The sequence below is a fragment of the Cherax quadricarinatus genome, chromosome 16 (genome assembly GCF_038502225.1).
Source record: "Cherax quadricarinatus isolate ZL_2023a chromosome 16, ASM3850222v1, whole genome shotgun sequence".
NCBI lineage: Eukaryota > Metazoa > Arthropoda > Malacostraca > Decapoda > Parastacidae > Cherax > Cherax quadricarinatus.
This window is the reverse complement of record NC_091307.1, coordinates 23,039,288-23,060,641: the sequence shown is the minus strand read 5'-3', so window position 1 is coordinate 23,060,641 and position 21,354 is coordinate 23,039,288. Positions and strand designations below refer to the sequence as shown.

Sequence of the window (21,354 nt, the reverse complement as noted above, 5' to 3'; positions counted from 1 at the left end):
CCAAGGTTCTCTTGATCATTTTCAACATGGATAACCATGTTGCAAGTAATTTTATCAATATTTTAATAGCTGCTGTGTTGTATTATGATAGAAAAACTTACTTTAAAAGGAATCTTGCCTAATGTTGGCTGCTACACTGAAAAAAAAAGAAATTGGTCATGTATTCAAAATTACGTTTTTTAGTTTTTGTCTTCAATTAACGTTTTCTATACATGTATACTACTGGTAATTTATTTCCTCGTGAAAAAATTTGCTTTAATTTCCATTGTTTGCCCCATTAATACTTGTGTAGTGCAGTATTATACTACTTTTATTTCAAATTTATTTAGATTTAATTAAAGCCGTGTTTCACAAAACTCGGAAGTTAATTCCCAGTGTGGTGTTCATTGTGGTTTTTGTCAGGACTTTCTGATTTTGGCTACCAGCTTCATTTTTTTTTTTTTCCTCTCTCTCAACAGGTTCAGACAGTGAGTTCATATCTAAAATCCACACCTCATACCTCTTCTTTTTGCCTGAATTTTAAATATTTGTTACTTTAATGTTTCACTATTGTTGGTCAAAGGTGGAAGCTTTATGTTGTTCAGTATTTTATTTTACATTCTCTTCATTGCTTTCCTTATGGATCTTGTCATTGACTCTTCCCCCTCATTTGTTCCTCAGTATACGATACATTATCCTTGTTAATACATTAGTAATTTACTATCTCCTGTCAGCTTGTTTCCTAATATCGCACACGACTTAGCCCCTTAGGAAAATTTATATTTCATTTTTTCTTACGTGTTGGGGGGGGGGGGGGAGAGATTAAAGATATTCCTTTAATTTTTCATTAGTAAAATGGATATGGGTTACTCCTGTTATAATCTTATTTGCCATTGAAGACCCATTAATGTTAAGGAAAGCTACAGGATAGTCAATTGAAATGAGGGAAAGCTGAAGCAAGTTGTTTGCATATTTTACCTATTTGTTTTATGTTCTACCTAATTGTTGTCAACAGGTCTTGTATGTCACTGAAAATAGTTCTATGTTATCAGGTGTAACTATTCAATAAGTAGTGGTGGAAAGAACTTTGATTATATTGTTTCAAAATATACTTATGACATTAGGCCATTAATTGTTTCATTTTTTATTTTCATTTGTGTAAGCTCTTGTAAATTTAACAAAATAATTTGAATTGAATTTTATATTTAATTAAAAGAATATAAGCACTTTAGTCTAGAAATATCTAATAATAACATGAATGTTTTGCATGTAAATGTCCAGAAAAGCAGTGATATAAAGTTTTGCCTAAAGTATTGCAAAGGATATTGGAAAACCAACATGAGAGAGTTGGATCTACTTAGGGTAATATAATATTTTAATAGCTACATAGTGTTTTTTTACATATTTCACTAGGTTTTAAAATAGAAATTGTAATATTTATATTTTTACAGAGTATGTTTAGAATGCAATTTTAGAATTCATTTATATTATATTTTTTATATTATCACACCGGCCGATTCCCACCAAGGCAGGGTGGCCCGAAAAAGAAAAACTTTCACCATCATTCACTCCATCACTGTCTTGCCAGAAGGGTGCTTTACACTACAGTTTTTAAACTGCAACATTAACACCCCTCCTTCAGAGTGCAGGCACTGTACTTCCCATCTCCAGGACTCAAGTCCGGCCTGCCGGTTTCCCTGAATCCCTTCATAAATGTTACTTTGCTCACACTCCAACAGCACGTCAAGTATTAAAAACCATTTGTCTCCATTCACTCCTATCAAACACGCTCACGCATGCCTGCTGGAAGTCCAAGCCCCTCGCACACAAAACCTCCTTTACCCCCTCCCTCCAACCCTTCCTAGGCCGACCCCTACCCCGCCTTCCTTCCACTACAGACTGATACACTCTTGAAGTCATTCTGTTTCGCTCCATTCTCTCTACATGTCCGAACCACCTCAACAACCCTTCCTCAGCCCTCTGGACAACAGTTTTGGTAATCCCGCACCTCCTCCTAACTTCCAAACTACGAATTCTCTGCATTATATTCACACCACACATTGCCCTCAGACATGACATCTCCACTGCCTCCAGCCTTCTCCTCGCTGCAACATTCATCACCCACGCTTCACACCCATATAAGAGCGTTGGTAAAACTATACTCTCATACATTCCCCTCTTTGCCTCCAAGGACAAAGTTCTTTGTCTCCACAGACTCCTAAGTGCACCACTCACTCTTTTTCCCTCATCAATTCTATGATTCACCTCATCTTTCATAGACCCATCCGCTGACACGTCCACTCCCAAATATCTGAATACGTTCACCTCCTCCATACTCTCTCCCTCCAATCTGATATTCAATCTTTCATCACCTAATCTTTTTGTTATCCTCATAACCTTACTCTTTCCTGTATTCACCTTTAATTTTCTTCTTTTGCACACCCTACCAAATTCATCCACCAATCTCTGCAACTTCTCTTCAGAATCTCCCAAGAGCACAGTGTCATCGGCAAAGAGCAGCTGTGACAACTCCCACTTTGTGTGTGATTCTTTATCTTTTAACTCCACGCCTCTTGCCAAGACCCTCGCATTTACTTCTCTTACAACCCCATCTATAAATATATTAAACAACCACGGTGACATCACACATCCTTGTCTAAGGCCTACTTTTACTGGGAAAAAATTTCCCTCTTTCCTACATACTCTAACTTGAGCCTCACTATCCTCGTAAAAACTCTTCACTGCTTTCAGTAACCTACCTCCTACACCATACACTTGCAACATCTGCCACATTGCCCCCCTATCCACCCTGTCATACGCCTTTTCCAAATCCATAAATGCCACAAAGACCTCTTTAGCCTTATCTAAATACTGTTCACTTATATGTTTCACTGTAAACACCTGGTCCACACACCCCCTACCTTTCCTAAAGCCTCCTTGTTCATCTGCTATCCTATTCTCCGTCTTACTCTTAATTCTTTCAATTATAACTCTACCATACACTTTACCAGGTACACTCAACAGACTTATCCCCCTATAATTTTTGCACTCTCTTTTATCCCCTTTGCCTTTATACAAAGGAACTATGCATGCTCTCTGCCAATCCCTAGGTACCTTACCCTCTTCCATACATTTATTAAATAATTGCACCAACCACTCCAAAACTATATCCCCACCTGCTTTTAACATTTCTATCTTTATCCCATCAATCCCGGCTGCCTTACCCCCTTTCATTTTACCTACTGCCTCACGAACTTCCCCCACACTCACAACTGGCTCTTCCTCACTCCTACAAGATGTTATTCCTCCTTGCCCTATACACGAAATCACAGCTTCCCTATCTTCATCAACATTTAACAATTCCTCAAAATATTCCTTCCATCTTCCCAATACCTCTACCTCTCCATTTAATAACTCTCCTCTCCTATTTTTAACTGACAAATCCATTTGTTCTCTAGGCTTTCTTAACTTGTTAATCTCACTCCAAAACTTTTTCTTATTTTCAACAAAATTTGTTGATAACATCTCACCCACTCTCTCATTTGCTCTCTTTTTACATTGCTTCACCACTCTCTTAACTTCTCTCTTTTTCTCCATATACTCTTCCCTCCTTGCATCACTTCTACTTTGTAAAAACTTCTCATATGCTAACTTTTTCTCCCTTACTACTCTCTTTACATCATCATTCCACCAATCGCTCCTCTTCCCTCCTGCACCCACTTTCCTGTAACCACAAACTTCTGCTGAACACTCTAACACTACATTTTTAAACCTACCCCATACCTCTTCGACCCCATTGCCTATGCTCTCATTAGCCCATCTATCCTCCAATAGCTGTTTATATCTTACCCTAACTGCCTCCTCTTTTAGTTTATAAACCTTCACCTCTCTCTTCCCTGATGCTTCTATTCTCCTTGTATCCCATCTACCTTTTACTCTCAGTGTAGCTACAACTAGAAAGTGATCTGATATATCTGTGGCCCCTCTATAAACATGTACATCCTGAAGTCTACTCAACAGTCTTTTATCTACCAATACATAATCCAACAAACTACTGTCATTTCGCCCTACATCATATCGTGTATACTTATTTATCCTCTTTTTCTTAAAATATGTATTACCTATAACTAAACCCCTTTCTATACAAAGTTCAATCAAAGGGCTCCCATTATCATTTACACCTGGCACCCCAAACTTACCTACCACACCCTCTCTAAAAGTTTCTCCTACTTTAGCATTCAAGTCCCCTACCACAATTACTCTCTCACTTGGTTCAAAGGCTCCTATACATTCACTTAACATCTCCCAAAATCTCTCTCTCTCCTCTGCATTCCTCTCTTCTCCAGGTGCATACACGCTTATTATGACCCACTTCTCGCATCCAACCTTTACTTTAATCCACATAATTCTTGAATTTACACATTCATATTCTCTTTTCTCCTTCCATAACTGATCATTTAACATTACTGCTACCCCTTCCTTTGCTCTAACTCTCTCAGATACTCCAGATTTAATCCCATTTATTTCCCCCCACTGAAACTCTCCTACCCCCTTCAGCTTTGTTTCGCTTAGGGCCAGGACATCCAACTTCTTTTCATTCATAACATCAGCAATCATCTGTTTCTTGTCATCCGCACTACATCCACGCATATTTATATACATTTATATACATACATAAATATGTATACTGTACATCTATGTTTGGCATAAGAATATGTATGAGATAATTTTTTAATTACCTCTGTTACCTCTTGAGTTCTTTTTTTAACTGGCTGTTGGTCATTAAGGTAAAGTAAGCCAAAGGAGGAGAGACTATCACTTATTCCCTTGTGACAGTAAGTTAAAAGCTGTAGTTTTTATGATTAAGATTCAGGTGAGGTTAGTCTGTGTAGATGAGTACTACTTTTCAGTGAAAATGGGTCTTGGATAAGTATGTGGGATGTTGCCAAAATGGTTTAATGTGTCTACACGTGGGTTGTCCAATGAATGCTTGTTTGGGAGAGATGCAGGCTTAAAAAAAAAATGTATGATATGAAGTGGGAGTTGCCTTGCTGAAAGTCATGCTTTTGGGAGATTTAGAAGAGAAGTTATTAAGAATGTTGGAGTTTGAGAGGGCATGTAAAAGGAAGTTGAAAGTGAAAATAGTAAATAGCAAATTGATAAGAGGAAGTTCAGGTAGCAAATGATTCGAGGGAAATAAGTTGGCAATAGCAACCACCCAGGAAGTTGTGGCATGTGAATAATATATAAAATCACTAAACATTTTTCTTTGTCATGGTTGCTAATATATTGGTTATAACTCTGGTACATGCAGTATTGTAGGTACAGTTAGTCTTATAAACGCTTTTCTTTTTTTTATCAGTGTTACTCTTGTAATGTCTTTTCCACTGTAGGAGGCCATGTCTGAGACTCGACCACAGGGACAATGGTCCTGGTAGCCACCTGTTGTTTAAGGAGTATTGAGAAAGTGAATATAAATAGTATTTGAAGGAATGCGTCAACAGATAGGTCAGTGAAAGACGAGGGAAATCAAAGTAGGAAAGGAGGTAATTTAAGTATTTGAGTTGGAGGAAAGAAAATTTATTAGTGGATGCAAAGAAAGGGAATGTATCAATATAGTGGTGTCACCACTTTTGTATGGATGCAGGGCATGGTCCTTGAACATTGCAGTGGAGGAGCGGTGGCTGGAAGCAGTGATGTGCTTATCAGTGTGTAATTTCAGTTCAGAGAATGGGCCAAGAAATTAGCAGATGGTGTAGTGTTGGGTAAGACATAATTTAAGGAGTGGTAGTGGTTGTTGTGGTTTAGTCAGAAGGATGGAGCATGAGTGTTTAACAAAGAGGGTATAAATCTGGGTTAATTTGAAGGGGTTATAAGGGCTTTTACTAGAATGGTTGGAAGGTTCATGTAAAGATGGTTTGAGGGGTAGGGATGTGAACATACAAGAGGAATATGGAATCCTGTTAGGTCAACATAAGTGGAGTTTTGCTGTTTGATTGTACACAGTAATATGTATAAAGGGACTTGAAAAATGTAGTCTGACCTTTGGAGGTAAGCAATTGTCAGAAGTAATTATGTTGCTGTTCATTGGATTATTTGAATTATGATGCCCATCAACTTGAAAGATAGGTAGGGAATAAGTGATAGTACATAAATATTTTTTTTACTTTCATTACCAGGCCTTGGTGGAATATGGCCAATGTGTCACAAGATACATTGTATATATTTGTTTGCAGTGTTATCTAGCATACTTTCATGCATCCATACATGTACACTACTATATCTCAATATATTTACATTTAAATAGAATACATGTTTACTATTAAAATAAACTGTCAGGTAATTTAACAAGAAAGTGACTGCAACAAATCTAATGAATGGTTTCAAGATGTGTTAACTATATTTTACCTTTATCATAGAGAGAGTAATGATGTTGGGAAATGGGATACAAATTGCATAATGAATTTTAAGATTCTCACTGGAAAGGTGCTAAAATATTTCACTGTTGGGAAATCTTGTGGAATGGGAGAGTTTATTCAGATGTAGGTTGCAGTGATTTATGCTTTTCCATGTAGATCAGAGTGAAATTGAGCAGAATATACTATTAGAATCAGGTTTTATATATGTAAACCATCCTCTCAGTGGAGGCTCCTTTGGTAAGGAGGGGACCTCTTGATCCAAGAAATTAGACTTGTTTTCCCCTTGGGCTAAATCTGATGATTCCACTCCCCAGATGCTGTACGACTCCCTATGGGTTAGTCATTTAGAGAGGATGGAGGAAAATAGGATGACTTGGAGTGTCTTAAATCTGTAGTGGAGGGAAGGTGGGGTAGGGGTTTTCCTAGGAAAGGATGGAGGGAGGGGGTAAATATGGTTTTGCACAAGGGGCTTAGACATAAAGCAGAATGTGTGTTAGATAGGAGTGAGTGGAGACAAATGGTTTTAAGACATGACAGCTGGTGGTGTGAGCAAGGTAATATATTAAGAGATTCAGGGGAACCGGTTAGCTGGACTTGGGTCCTGGAGGTGGGAAGTACTGTGCCTGCACTCTAAAGGAGGGTTTTGGGATATTTGCTGTTTAGAGGGACATCTAAACTGTTGTATCTATGCACCTAAGGCAAGATGGTGATAGTGCAAGTGTTTTTCTGGTCACCCTGCCTCAGTGGGAGATGGCCAGCATGTTAAAATAATAATAGTAATAATCCATGGCTGTTAGACTTGGTTCCTAGAACCTAGATGGTATCAGTTCATATTGTATTTCTTGGCATTAATGTCTCGACAGAATCTGATCTTACCATACACAATAAATTTAGGAAAAAGTATCATCCATTATTGAAAAATGAATTACAGTAACGTGGCTGGAATAATTCACAATAACCCACAATATGGAAAGGAAACTAGTGGTTCATCCTAGACCATTGTTATTTGTGACTATAATGGACCTGGATGGGGCAAAATGTCATCTGAAATTTCCTTGATAAATTGTACAGTAGGTTTTGCATGAATTCTGTTCTCTAGGTCATTAAAATAAGATTTATAGTGCAAATTTTTTTTTTTTTTTAGAAATGGATGTTTAGTAACTTCAGTGAAGTTATATTAATACTAAATAAAATACTGGAATTAACCCTTTGACTGTCGCGGCCGTATATATACGTTTTACGAGGTGCCGTGTTTGACGTATATATACTCATAAATTCTAGCGGCTTCAAATCAAGCAGGAGAAAGCTGGTAGGCCCACATGTGAGAGAATGGGTCTGTGTGGTCAGTGTGCACCATATAAAAAAAATCCTGGAGCACGCAGTGCATAATGAGAAAAAAAAAACTCCGACCGTTTTTTTTAATTAAAATGCCGACTTTGTGGTCTATTTTCGTATAGTATTTATGGTTGTATTCTCATTTTCTTGGTCTCATTTGATAGAATGGAAAACATATTACAGAAATAGAGGTGTTTTTGATTGATTTTACTATAAAAAGAACCTAGAAATGGAGCTCAAAGTAGGGGAAATGTTTGGTTTTTGCCAATGTTCAAAAGTAAACAAATGATGCCATTGTCCAATAAATGTCCAACTAGCCATTCTAATATGCAGTCATGAATGGGTTGATGTTATTTATACAGTTATTACAGCATTGCAGTAGTCTGCATAATAGTAAGTCTAATATTTTTTGTTTGAAAAAAAATAAAAATAGAAAGCAAGAGTAATATCAGAGGGGCCTGGAGACGTGACCGATGAACAAAGAAAACGTTATTTTAGAGCCAGGAATGTCTGCATTGTTCATTCTGGACCTTATTTTGAAATTATCATATTTTTTAGTTTTCGTGAAATTGGCCAAATTGCAAATTTCTGACCCCATTATTAGGTAGTTGAAATCAGTAAATGGGCAGTTTCTTGTACTCAATCGATAGAAAAAATGAAGTTCTAAAGAAATAGCTATGAATTTGGGCGACTGGAACAATGGAATTAGCCGAAAATAGGGCTCAAAGTGGGCGAAATCGCCGATTTGGAAACAGCGCCGAGGTCGCTAACTTCGCGAGAGCATAATTCCGTCAGTTTTCCATCAAATTTCCTTTTTTTGGTGTCATTACAATCGGGAAAAGATTCTCTATCATTTCATAAGAAAAAATAATTTTTTTTTTTTTTAAATTTTGCGACACCAGGAGACACCTCAGGATTGGGGGTTGCGACAGTCAAAGGGTTAAGTAATAATTGAAGGATGTGAAGGCAGTGTGAGTGCAAAAAAAACAGTTTATTGATGCTGTAAAAAAATGGTATGTGAAACTAATAATAGATGTGTGCTGTGAATATAATGCAGAGAATTCGTAGTTTGGAAGTTAGGAGGAGGTGCGGGATTACCAAAACTGTTGTCCAGAGGGCTGAGGAAGGGTTGTTGAGGTGGTTCGGACATGTAGAGAGAATGGAGCGAAACAGAATGACTTCAAGAGTGTATCAGTCTGTAGTGGAAGGAAGGCGGGGTAGGGGTCGGCCTAGGAAGGGTTGGAGGGAGGGGGTAAAGGAGGTTTTGTGTGCGAGGGGCTTGGACTTCCAGCAGGCATGCGTGAGCGTGTTTGATAGGAGTGAATGGAGACAAATGGTTTTTAATACTTGACGTGCTGTTGGAGTGTGAGCAAAGTAACATTTATGAAGGGATTCAGGGAAACCGGCAGGCCGGACTTGAGTCCTGGAGATGGGAAGTACAGTGCCTGCACTCTGAAGGAGGGGTATTAATGTTGCAGTTTAAAAACTGTAGTGTAAAGCACCCTTCTGGCAAGACAGTGATGGAGTGAATGATGGTGAAAGTTTTTCTTTTTCGGGCCACCCTGCCTTGGTGGGAATCGGCCGGTGTGATAATAAAAAAAAAAAAAAATAATAAGAACAGTGGGCACTGCACTTCCCACCTACTCCTAGAGATGGGAAGTACAGTACCTACACCTTGAAGGAGGGGTGGAGATATGCTGCAAGTTTTTAATGGTAGTGTAGATGTGCCTCTGGCAAGGCAGTGATGGGGTGAATGATGAAAGTGTTTCTTCTTTTTTGGGTCACCTTGCCTCGGTGGGAAACGGCCGATGTTAAAAAATGGATACTGTACTAAACAGCATAGTGGGATGTAGAAGAGCTAGATATGAAGAAAATGTATAAGGCTGGGAAAGTTGGATAATTTAGTTGGTAGCTCTTAGTGGGAGTGAAACAGAAAAGTGAGATGTTGTGTTAATTAATATTAAATGGAAGAGAAAGGCTATTGAGAAATTTTAAAGTAATAAAAAATATGAAAAGAAAACTACATTCAGTTTTGTAGTAAATACATTGAGCTCTAAAACTGTGTGGAAAAAATGTGCACATTTGAGCATAATATTGGTAAAAAGAAAGACTGTAGTGGATGGGGGAAATATTTTGTGAGAGTAAAATAACTTTAAAAGAGGTGGATACAAGAGTAATGATTAAACCCAATGAAAGCAGGGATATCATAAACACATAGAAGGCTTAACATTACGCTTCAACATGACTAGATAGTCCAGAACATGCAGACATGTCTCTTTCAGTTTTAAAGATCTATTTCTGATAATTTACCCTAGCCACAGAATTGTAATTCAAGGCAAGGACATAATTGACATAATGGGTTGGTCAGTAATTGATCTATTCCATTTTTATGCAAAATGAGGTGTATGTTTTAGAAATTACTATACACAACTTGTAGTTCTCTGCATTGATACAGGGGGAAACTATTTAACCATTTAATTTTGTGATTTTATTTGATATACATAAAGAAAATGTCCATACTTTTGCTTAAAAAATTCACATTGATTATTCTGTAGTCACTTTCTTTAAACTGTAGAACTTAGACCAACTATCTGTAGCTAGCAAATCACAATGACCTAATCAATGACTTTAAAAATACCTGGCTCCCAATATTGTAACTTTAGTTTCTTTATGGGTGTGCCAATCTTTTAAAGGACACCTTATGAAAATCATTATAAATTACTGTTAATATCATGTGTAGGATGATTTTTGTGACTAGCTATGACAAGTGACATCTAGTCATTTTGTAGTTGGCCATATAAAGCATATCATGATAGGACAGTATTTGATTTTATTTTATTTTGGTGCATACCATTTAATTTACATATGACTTTACCCCCATGTCTGCCAAAGGGGAGTATCCCTGGGGAGGGCTGGTGTGAGAAGGTAAGGGCAATGCTGGCCTAGGTTTGGTCCTAGGGAGGGTGGTCTGGCCCCAGAATGCCTGCTCTCACCTTTGCCCATCCTGACTCAATGTTCCCTGCTTAGTGCACCTTCTTAGCTTGGTGGAGGTCTTGCTTGTTTGTGCAGCAGTTTGTTAAAAACAAAAATATTTGTAGTCCTAATTAAAGTTTAAAGTGTAAGAGAAAGTTAAGTAATTCAAATTTACATAGTCACTTGAGTGATTGGGATTGAAATATCCTGTCTGGCAATCCTAGAATTACCAGCCATATGCCTTAGTCACCAAATCACTCCATTTAATTTATGCATTAATTTTTTCAGTACATATTCTGCTGCTTCATTATGAAACTTGTAATATGTATAATGTATAAAAGTGCAAGAAAATGGCTTACTGAAAATAGCTGCCAAGCATTAACTCCATACTCACTGCTGCTGCATTGTAATTTGGCAAATTCTTTACTGTATTCTTTATTTGCAAATGTTTTATATGAGAAGTATAAGGAGCCTTTAAAGTAGTTGTAGGTCAGTATTCCCTGTAATTTTGCATAAAATTTTATTTAAAGTGTAAGACTTGCACAGTAATTGGTCAGTTATGAAGTTTTTTGCACAAACTTGAATGTTCTGGGAACCAATATGCTAATGGAACTAGGTATCAATCATCAAATTTGGATGTTTATTATTCATAAGGAAGAAAATTTGGTGGGTGTTTTTAATGTAATTTGAAACACCATAAAAAAATATGAACCATTTTCTTCCACATGGCCTGCTAGTTAGCAATATTTCTTCATTAATTGATAAGACTCCTCTTTGATGATTGTATGAGTTGGTGTCAGGTTTTCTGTTAAGACTGCAATTTTTCAGTATTCTTGGGGAGTGAATTGCTTATTTCCAAGGAAAGTTTAATAAACTTGCAATATTTTTGGTCCTTTTTAACATGCTCTTAGTGTGTAGTCTGTTTTATCCATACAAAAATTGTAGTGTACAGTATAGTTGTTTATTAAAAACATCCTGTATAAAGGACTGATGAAGTATTTAAATGCTTGTTTTTATAGTTTTCAGATTTGTGGAAATATGTTAAAATTTGAAATGAAATTAGTTGGAATTTTTTCGTGTAATTTGTGTGATTCAATCCCAAGGGCTAGCATCTTTCGACCTCTATGCTCAAACCACTAGACTTTGAAGACTATAATAAAATTCAAATTATTTCAGGTAATGTTAGCAAGTGCCCCTATCTGGGGTGTCTGCATGTTCTTTAATAGAATGTCTTATAAGTCTGTGAACAGCTGGAGCTCTTGTCCCATGGGGTTAGCACATGCTAGATCTCAGGTTCAGATATAACCTGTTCCCTTAAAAAAGTTAGTCTATTATAATTTTTTCTGAAGCATTTACCTGACTTAGTGGGACAAGACTTTATTTGATCATGCTGTTGATGAAAGATTTTCTATAAAATAAACTTTCAGTTGACACCACAGTTATTGGCATCTGCTAAAGTTACTTGCTCATGATAGGGTTAACAAACTTATTCTAGCCCTCGTGGTCTAGTGATTCAAGCATAAGGTTAGCACATGGTAGACCTCTGGTTCAAATCCTGCCCATTCATTGACAAAAAAAAATTAAAATAGTTTGACTTTTCCAAAGCATAGTGTAGACAGTAGATATCTTTGTATGAAATTCAACTTTCCTGTATCATATAGTTATTCACTGCCTGATTGTAGCATCTGTTCTATTTCTAAGAATGCTTTTCTCAATTCTGTCAACACTGTATAATCTGTATGGCCGTATAACCTCATGTAACTGTTAAGTCCTCAAAAGATCTGTACACTCATTTTTCAGTTAATGTTCACCCATGTGCATTTTGTATTTCTTGAGACTTTATAGTTTATATAAGTGCATTATTTATAATATAGTTATCTCTAGTGTTAGGTTTCATGCTTACATATAAAAACAGAAATTAAATAATTTATCACTCACATATGCACAGTTAATAAGTATTGAATATTGGTTCTTTTAAGTTTTTGCTCTATATATACATTGAAAACTTAAGTGTTTTGTGTTATATTTTGCAGGTACTGCAATTATATCAAATAAGCAATTTGAACCATGGCTTGATGATGGTGGGTCCCAGTGGATCTGGGAAGTCTACTGCTTGGCGTGTTCTCCTCAGAGCTCTGGAACGCTTTGAGGGAGTGGAGGGTGTTGCTCATGTCATTGATCCTAAGGCCATGAGCAAAGAAACATTATATGGTGTTCTGGATCCAAATACTCGAGAATGGACAGATGGGCTCTTTACCCACATTCTAAGGTGAGATTTTTATTGGAGTTAACAGTTTCTTATTATCAGGATGGTGCTTTTTGGAAGGCCATCTGAACTCTTGATGTCAGTGTGCTTCTTGCAGGACAGCATTGAATGTGAATGCACTATTTTTTCTCACCTTATCTTGGTGGGGAAATGGCCAGTGTGTTGCACAAAAAAAAATGCAGTATTTTTTCACATCAGTTGGGTGATGCCAAAGAAAACATTTACCATCACTTTATCTATCTGAAAATAGGTAGACACCTTCATTCACTAACATCCCACCATACTGCAACAACCCTATTAGTCTTGTAAGTTTTCAAGCATTGCGCATCCCACCTCCGAAACTGTCTTGCTAAATTTCTCAAATCCCTTTATAAGTGCATGTATTAGTGCTTGTACTCCAACAGCCTGTTAAATCCCAAAGGCCATCAGCCTCTACACTGATCTAATATTCATATGCCTGCTGGATGTTTTAGCCTCTACCTCTCGTTACAACAGTCTTGTATTTTGAAACAAGGGTAGTCTTTGTTATTATTTAACAGTTGCAGACAACTCATAATTTTTGTAACTTAAATTTTAAAATTACTTTTTTATACTTTAAAATTGATGTGGGGACTTTATAGTTGTGTGGGTCAACACTTGATTGTGATGGCTATACCATACTAGGAGGACAGTAAAGGCATTTTCTAATTTGAGTCTTCCCCATCTTGGTGGGAAATGGCCAGTGAGTTATGTAGAAAATACGGGTTCAGACTAGGTGTGGTGGTATTGAAAGTGTAAGTAAGCGAAGAATGGTTGTTGAGATTTTTTTTTTCTTTGTCACCATTCAGCTGTCTCCCACCAAGGCAGAGTGACCCAAGAAAGAAAGAAATTTTCACCCTCATTCACACATAATCACTGCCTTTGCAGAGATTGTTTTACTATATAGAAATAACTAGTAAGATAAGTTGCTTATATATGTATAGAAATCTGAGGGGGTTATTGAGCAACTGTAATACAGCCTCTCCTCACTTAGCAACGTACTCGTTACTGACTGCTCAGACTTATGACCAGCTCTCCAACCAGTATGCAAACCTAAGTAATGTATATTAGAGCTGATTTTCTCTATTCTATTTATTACAGTATACAGTACACTACTGTATAAACATTTAAAATATACTTGAAATGTTATAAATGGTGCAAAGATGACATTAAAAAATATCTGAAGATGGTTGACACAAGCCCACTACCAGTATAGTATGCTCCTTGCTTAATGACCAGTTCACTCGCTGACCTTCTCTTAAGAATGGAACCCTATTGTTAAGTGAGGTGAGGCTTTATTAAGAGAATGTGTGAGAGGCATTGAGGTGGGAGCTTGAACATCCTGCAGACATGTGTTCATGTGGATTAGATCTAAGTGAAGAGGGTTTTTTTTGGGGGGGATTTATCGTATTAGAGCAGGGGTGGGCAAACTATGGCCTGCCAAAGGTTTTCATGTGGCCCGCCAAGATCAAGTCATGTATTCACTTATGTGCAGCTGAACAAGCAAAACTTTGTTCATTTTCCTTTGTTGACAAGTACAGTTTCCAATCTGAATGTGGCCCCTGCACTGAAAAGTTTGCCCACCTCTGTATTAGAGTACAGTAGACCCTTGGGTAATGCCTTTCAATCGTTCCAGAGAGCTAGCCTTTAGCCGAATTAATTTTCCCCATAAATAATGGAAATCCAATTAATCCATTTCAGACAGCCAAAAGTATTGACAAAAAATATTTTTTTTAAAGATTAAATATAAATATACATACAGAAAACAGTGACGAGTAAATATATAGCACTAATAAAATGGATAAATGAACATTTAACATCACACTTACCTTTATTGACTTAATTTGTTGGTGTATGGTAGACATGTAGGAGGCAAGAGGAAGGAGAGTTTATTATGCTTCAATATGACGCTAATATCATCTCTACGGTTTATTTATCAATCACAATTCATCTAATATATTATAAACAATATTAATAACATAGAAACATGATATATACTCTAGAATGAATAAAATGTCATAATGTATGAGAGTAAATGGTGTAAGTGTTGTTGGGTTTGAGGGCCACTGAGAGAAGCCATACATAGTGGTGGAGGCACCGGCAGAACCCACCACCACTATCACACTTAAACAATGTATGTAATTTATAAATAAGAAATATTTACATTTTAATTTATAAATAAGTTTATTTAGGTATATACAAATATAGTTACATAGATTATCATACATAACAGCATATGTGTACAGTACCTAGGATAACCCAAAAAAGTCAGTGACTTGTGTATTTCCATTGGGGCCCTTTTATATTTACACTTACATTTACTTTTATACTTACACTTTTATATTTACACTTACCTTGGAGATTTTAGTTTAACCCCTTGACTGTCACAACCCCCAATCCTGAGGTGTCTCCTGGTGTCGCAAAATTTAAAAAAAAAAAAAAATTCTTATGAAATGATAGAGAATCTTTTCCCGATTGTAATGACACCAAAAAAAAATGAAATTTGATGGAAAACTGACGGAATTACGCTCTCGTGAAGTTAGCGACCTCAGCGATATTTACAAATCGGCGATTTCGCCCACTTTGAGCCCTATTTTCGTCTAATTCCATTGTTCCATTCGACCAAACTCATAGCTATTTCTGTAGAACTCCATTTTTCCTATCGATTGAGTACAAAAAACTGTCCATTTACCAATTTCAACTACCCAATAACGTGGTCAGAAATTTGCAATTTGACCAATTTCACGAAAATTAAAAAATGACAATTTCAAAATAAGGTCCAGAATGAACAATGCAGACGGAAATTCCTGGCTCTAAAATAACATTTTCTTTGTTCATCGGTAATGTCTCCAGGCCCCTCTGATATTACTCTTGCTTTCTATTTTGAATTTTTATTCAAGCAAAAAATAGCTGATTTACTATTATGCAGACTACTGCAATACTGTAATAATTGTATAAATAACATCAACCCATTCATGACTGCATATTAGAATGGCTAATTGGACATTTGTTGGACAATGACATCATTTGTTTACTTTTGAACATCGGCAAAAATCAAACATTTCCCCTACTTTGGCTCCATTTCCAGGTTCTTTATTTATAGTAAAATCAGTCAAAATTTTCTATATGTTTTCCATTCTATCAAATGAGACCAAGAAAACGAGAATACAACCATAAATACTATACAAAAATAGATCACAAAGTCGGCATTTTAATTAAAAAAAACAGTCGGAGTTTTTTTTTCTCGTGCACTGCGTGCTCCAGGATTTTTTTTATATGGTGCACACTGACCACACAGACCCATTCTCTCACATGTGGGCCTACCAGCTTTCTCCTTCTTGATTTGAAGCTGCTAGAATTTGAGTATATGTCAAACACGGTACCTCGTAAGACGTATATATACGGCTGCGACTGTCAAAGGGTTAATTAGTTAGTTTGATGGAGGAGATGCTGGCAGAGGTTTAGGTTGGTGGAAGATAGCAGGGCGGCATATGTTCAGCAGCCCTACACACATCCAACAACACAGAGTTACTTTCGTGTTGTTTTTCTATTGCTTACTTGCTTAACTTACTTGCTACACTGTTAATTCTACACTTTATCGCTGGCTGGCACTGTAACCTTTATCGATACCTGCTGCTTTAGTATCGTACATATCATAGAATTGCTGAATCACTGCAGAAGGCACATTCTCCCCTCTCTCTTCCTCCTCCACTTTGGTACTTTGCTATGAGTTTTTTCTTGAATTTTATTGCGTTTCTTACCTTCTTTATCACAGGGCTGGCACTAGAAGCTTTCTTTGGGCCCATGGTGGCTTATTTAGCAGTTACAAGCGCTAAAAACAATGGAATAATACTAAATATATCGCTTGTATGCATGGAATTGTCCTCCCTGGCTTGTAAGCAATGGCACACTGACTGTACACGGAGTCATGGAGTGGCCGGGCCTGCTCAGGCCTCGTGGACACGTTCGGGATAAAAGCCCCTAGCCAAGTTATTTGGCATTAGCTGAGCCAATATTTTTACGCCAAAGCGAGCCGTTAGCCGATTTTGGCACTTGCCGATGAAACCTTTACCTGAGGGTCTACTGTAGTATCAGCATAATGTCTGTAGTGGGGGGGGGGGAGATTTAGGGAAACTGGCTAACTAGTTTTGGAGGTTGGAAAGCATATTGCCTGCACTTTGAATATCTTCAGAGGCTGATTTGTATGAGAATGAGTGTATCTTTGAACTTTTTACCCATTGTTAATATAATTACTAATTATACACACAGAAAGATAATTGACAATGTGCGTGGAGAAATCAACAAGCGGCAGTGGATTATCTTTGATGGTGATGTTGATCCAGAATGGGTTGAGAACTTGAACTCTGTACTGGATGATAACAAGTTGCTCACACTTCCTAATGGAGAGCGATTGTCAATCCCACCAAATGTCCGCATTATGTTTGAGGTGAGAAATGCAAATTAATTGACACATATATTTGTGATTAATGTTTCAAGCAGAACATAAAGATTACTATGGCTTTTTGCAATTCAGATAATACATGCAGTTTCTGTATCAAGGTTTGATACAGAAGGTTTGATGAATGTGAATTAAGATTGTATGGGTATAATGGATTAAATGAATAATGATAGATATGTATATAGTACATAATTAATTAAAATAGTGAAAGTAGCATGGAGAGATGCATCAGTGTTGAAAATGTGTATTTACTCAAAAAAGGTTCAAGATCTAAAGTATGCAACACTGGCAACGGTCTCACGTTGTGGCATGGTATGGTTCTCGGAGGATGTGCTGTCAGTGGAGATGATCTTTGAGAACTTCCTTGCTCGCCTTTCCAACATTCCTATTGAAGAGACAGAAGAAGATGCTGCTTTCATGAAGAAAGCTGAGAAGAAGAAAGATGATGACATTACACCAACACTGCAGGTAATCTGGTCATGTAATTTGATATTTTTTTTAATATACACATACTTGCTTTTTATGACAAAAATAATATGAAGTCATACATAATTTTCAGTTGAGACTCCATTTGTGCAATAAAAAGTGCCTGTATAATTTTCATTAATTACTGAATCATTGTATTTATTATTTTCATTATTTTCTTTAATTCTAAGTAAATGTAATTTGCAACAGGTTCAGCGTGATGTTGCAGCTATTTTTGCACCACATTTAACACCTGATGGTTTGGTTGTTAAGTGTCTTGAATATGCCACCAACAACTTGGAACACATAATGGACTTCACCCGAATGCGTGCTTTGTCCTCACTCTTTGCTCTCCTAAATCAAGCTGTGAGGAATGTTGTACAGTACAACAACACCCATCTAGATTTCCCAATGCAGTCAGATCAGCTTGAGAGGTAAATTACAAGAGTTTGAGTACACCAGGGTTTAAATGATTTCTAAATCAGTCATTAAAACTGTAATGTTATTGTTTATACATTGAAAGAATTTTCTTATCTTTTAAAGGTACATTCCAAAGGCTTTGGTACACTCGCTACTATGGAGTTTTGCTGGTGATGGCAAACTGAAAGCACGTAGCGATATGGGCGACTTCATTCGTAACTGTACTACTATTCCTCTGCCACCCAACATAAACACCCCTGTCATTGACTATGAGGTGTCCATCAGTGGTGAATGGATGTTATGGTCTGCAAAGGTTCCTAGTATGGAGGTTGAAACACACAAGGTTGCTGCGCCAGATGTGGTGGTTCCCACTGTTGACACAGTGCGTCACGAAGCTCTCCTCTATACTTGGCTTGCTGAACACAAGCCATTAGTTTTGTGTGGTCCTCCTGGATCAGGTAAAACTATGACACTCTTCTCGGCTTTGAGAGCTTTGCCTGATTTGGAAGTTGTTGGATTAAACTTCTCCAGTGCAACAACCCCAGAGCTGCTTCTCAAGACATTTGACCACTATTGTGAATACCGTAAGACACCAAATGGCATAATCCTATCACCTGTTCAGTTGGGCAAGTGGTTGGTGGTATTTTGCGATGAAATAAACCTTCCAGACATGGACAAATATGGCACCCAGCGGGTTATTAGCTTCCTTCGGCAAATGGTGGAACATGGTGGATTTTACCGAGTGTCAGGTTTGTTAAGTTTATGTAATGTATGTCAAAAACAAAAGGTTAATACTATGTAAAAAAAAAAAAATGGAAAAAATATATACTAGTACTGTATCTAAAATGTATTATTTTATTCTCAAGATCAAGCTTGGGTCAAGTTGGAACGTATCCAGTTCGTAGGTGCTTGCAATCCACCAACGGACCCTGGACGTAAGCCTCTCTCCCATCGCTTCTTGCGCCATGTACCTGTTGTGTATGTGGACTATCCAGGAGAGACTTCTCTAAAGCAGATTTATGGTACTTTCAACAGAGCCATGCTGCGGATCATTCCATCCCTCAGGTAAGTGTTATGTAAAATGTATTGATTAGTAGATTGCAACAGAACTGGGAGGTACTACTGATCTATTTGTGAAGACCAGTAGCATTATAACTATTTTATACTGTAACAATTCTTGGTCTTGACTTTCTCAAGATGAGTAAATCATGATAATAAATTAGACACATGTGCAACTCTTGGGTATCTTTATTGAGAAAACGTTTCGCCACACAGTGGCTTCATCAGTCCATACAAAGGAGAATCTTGAAGAACAGGAGGAGAATGAGGTAATCAGTCCCTCAACCTTGAGTCGATGTGGTCAGTCCATCAATCTTGAATAGAATACGGCATATGTGCTGAGAAGGAGCTTATAAACCGTTGGCAATAAAGATACCCAAGAGTTGCACATGTGTCTAATTTATCAACATGTCGGTTCTCTGAACCATTCATCTACAAATGAGTAAATCATCTTAATTACTACATACTTACATTCTGTATACACTTATCGCTACTTGCCTGTGCTCCTTAATACCATGTAATCCTGAAATATTTTCTTCGCTATTGCCTTGGGGAAGTAGATTAAATTCTTTTCCCATAGCCTTGGGTAAAATAAAGACCAAAATGCCTGTCATTTAAGATTGGGTACCCATTTTATTGCATGTAATTTTGAAAGAAGGAAATTTTGACTGTTTGAAGGTACGTGAGGATGCAATATGCACATAAAGAAACAAATGATCCTTAATATAATGAATGAAAAGATGAGAAAATGAAAGAATGAGTGAAGTACTACTAATTAACTTTGCTGAGGGTAGGATATATATTTGAACAGATAAAAATAGGTGAGAAAACTTAGGGAGTGAAAGTTTTGAGTTGGTAGATAAGGAGGTAAAGTATAAGAGATGGAGGGAATGTTAAGAGATTGTTGGCTGTAAATGATGAAAATCCAGTTGGAAAAATTTGGACATAGGGAAAGGATGATTTTTTTTTATATGAAAGCAGAGTCGGTAGTATTAAATGGTAATAATGGTGCAATTATCAGTCATTGATGCGAGTCACTTCTCCCTCACTTTAATTAGTGTCTGTTACTGGACAAAATATGTTAACTTTCTTTTGTCATTTTACTATTTTTTTAAAAATTGCATTAATTTATTGTCTTGTTTCAGATCATATGCAGATCCACTCACAAATGCTATGGTAGAATTTTATCTTCAGTCTCAGGAGAGGTTTACTCAAGACATGCAGCCCCACTATGTATACTCTCCACGAGAGATGACTCGCTGGGTTCGTGGAATTTGTGAGGCAATTAGGTACTTATTTAATTTTTTTCTATTTGTGCTGGAAAAAAAAAGGTAGTTCTAAATTATACATGCTAGTATACAGTGTGTGGAAAGTTATGACACTGGACAGACTTTGATGAATGAAACATGTGGAAACAGATGGGTGAAGTAGGGCCATGCAGCTTGGAGAGGGTACATCTGCCTTTGGGTAGAACTTTGCATTGTGTTCAGTGAAGTTCAGATGACTTGATTGGGGTAATGTTAGAAGAGAAAAAAACACTGTCCTCTTCTAACATTATTATCCATCCAATACACCATTTGTGCTTTGGTGAATATAGTGGAGTTTGACCCAAAGGTGAATGTTGCCACTTGAATTCAGCTGTGTGGTCCTACTTGGGATTGCCTAGATGTCTAGAAAATCCAGACTTCAACTATCTGTTGCCATTCCAGTGCTCAAAAGTTTTTGGAAAGTATTTGTTTTTTCTTCCACTTAGAGCATCACAACATTCTTCTATTTTAATTTTTTAGCTAATTCAAGGGAGGTGCCTTGAAACTGGTGGAGGGCTCTTGATTCAAGGAATTAGAGCTGTCCATCCCTTCCATGAATCAAACTTTATTACCTCCCATTCTTCAGGCACTGTTTGACCTCTTCCCCCTTGATTATAATAATAATAATTGACCTCTATGGGTCTAGTGTGCCCC

At 37.1% G+C, this 21,354-nt stretch overlaps 1 protein-coding gene across 6 annotated transcripts in view; it reads left to right on the top strand.

Annotated features, from left to right (window-relative positions):
* Window positions 1-21,354, top strand: part of Dhc64C (dynein heavy chain, cytoplasmic) — a 177,622-nt gene that overhangs the window by 80,452 nt on the left and 75,816 nt on the right. For 3 of the 6 annotated variants that reach the window (XM_053776935.2, XM_053776937.2, XM_053776934.2), the window contains 8 exons: window positions 10,626-10,658; window positions 12,740-12,975; window positions 17,260-17,437; window positions 17,711-17,917; window positions 18,125-18,348; window positions 18,458-19,083; window positions 19,201-19,399; window positions 20,539-20,682. In XM_053776935.2, coding sequence (XP_053632910.1) covers window positions 10,626-10,658; window positions 12,740-12,975; window positions 17,260-17,437; window positions 17,711-17,917; window positions 18,125-18,348; window positions 18,458-19,083; window positions 19,201-19,399; window positions 20,539-20,682 — 1,847 coding nt within the window. The remainder of the gene's footprint in view (window positions 1-10,625; window positions 10,659-12,739; window positions 12,976-17,259; window positions 17,438-17,710; window positions 17,918-18,124; window positions 18,349-18,457; window positions 19,084-19,200; window positions 19,400-20,538; window positions 20,683-21,354) is intronic. The other 3 variants (XM_053776939.2, XM_053776938.2, XM_053776936.2) reach the window with 1 other exon arrangement.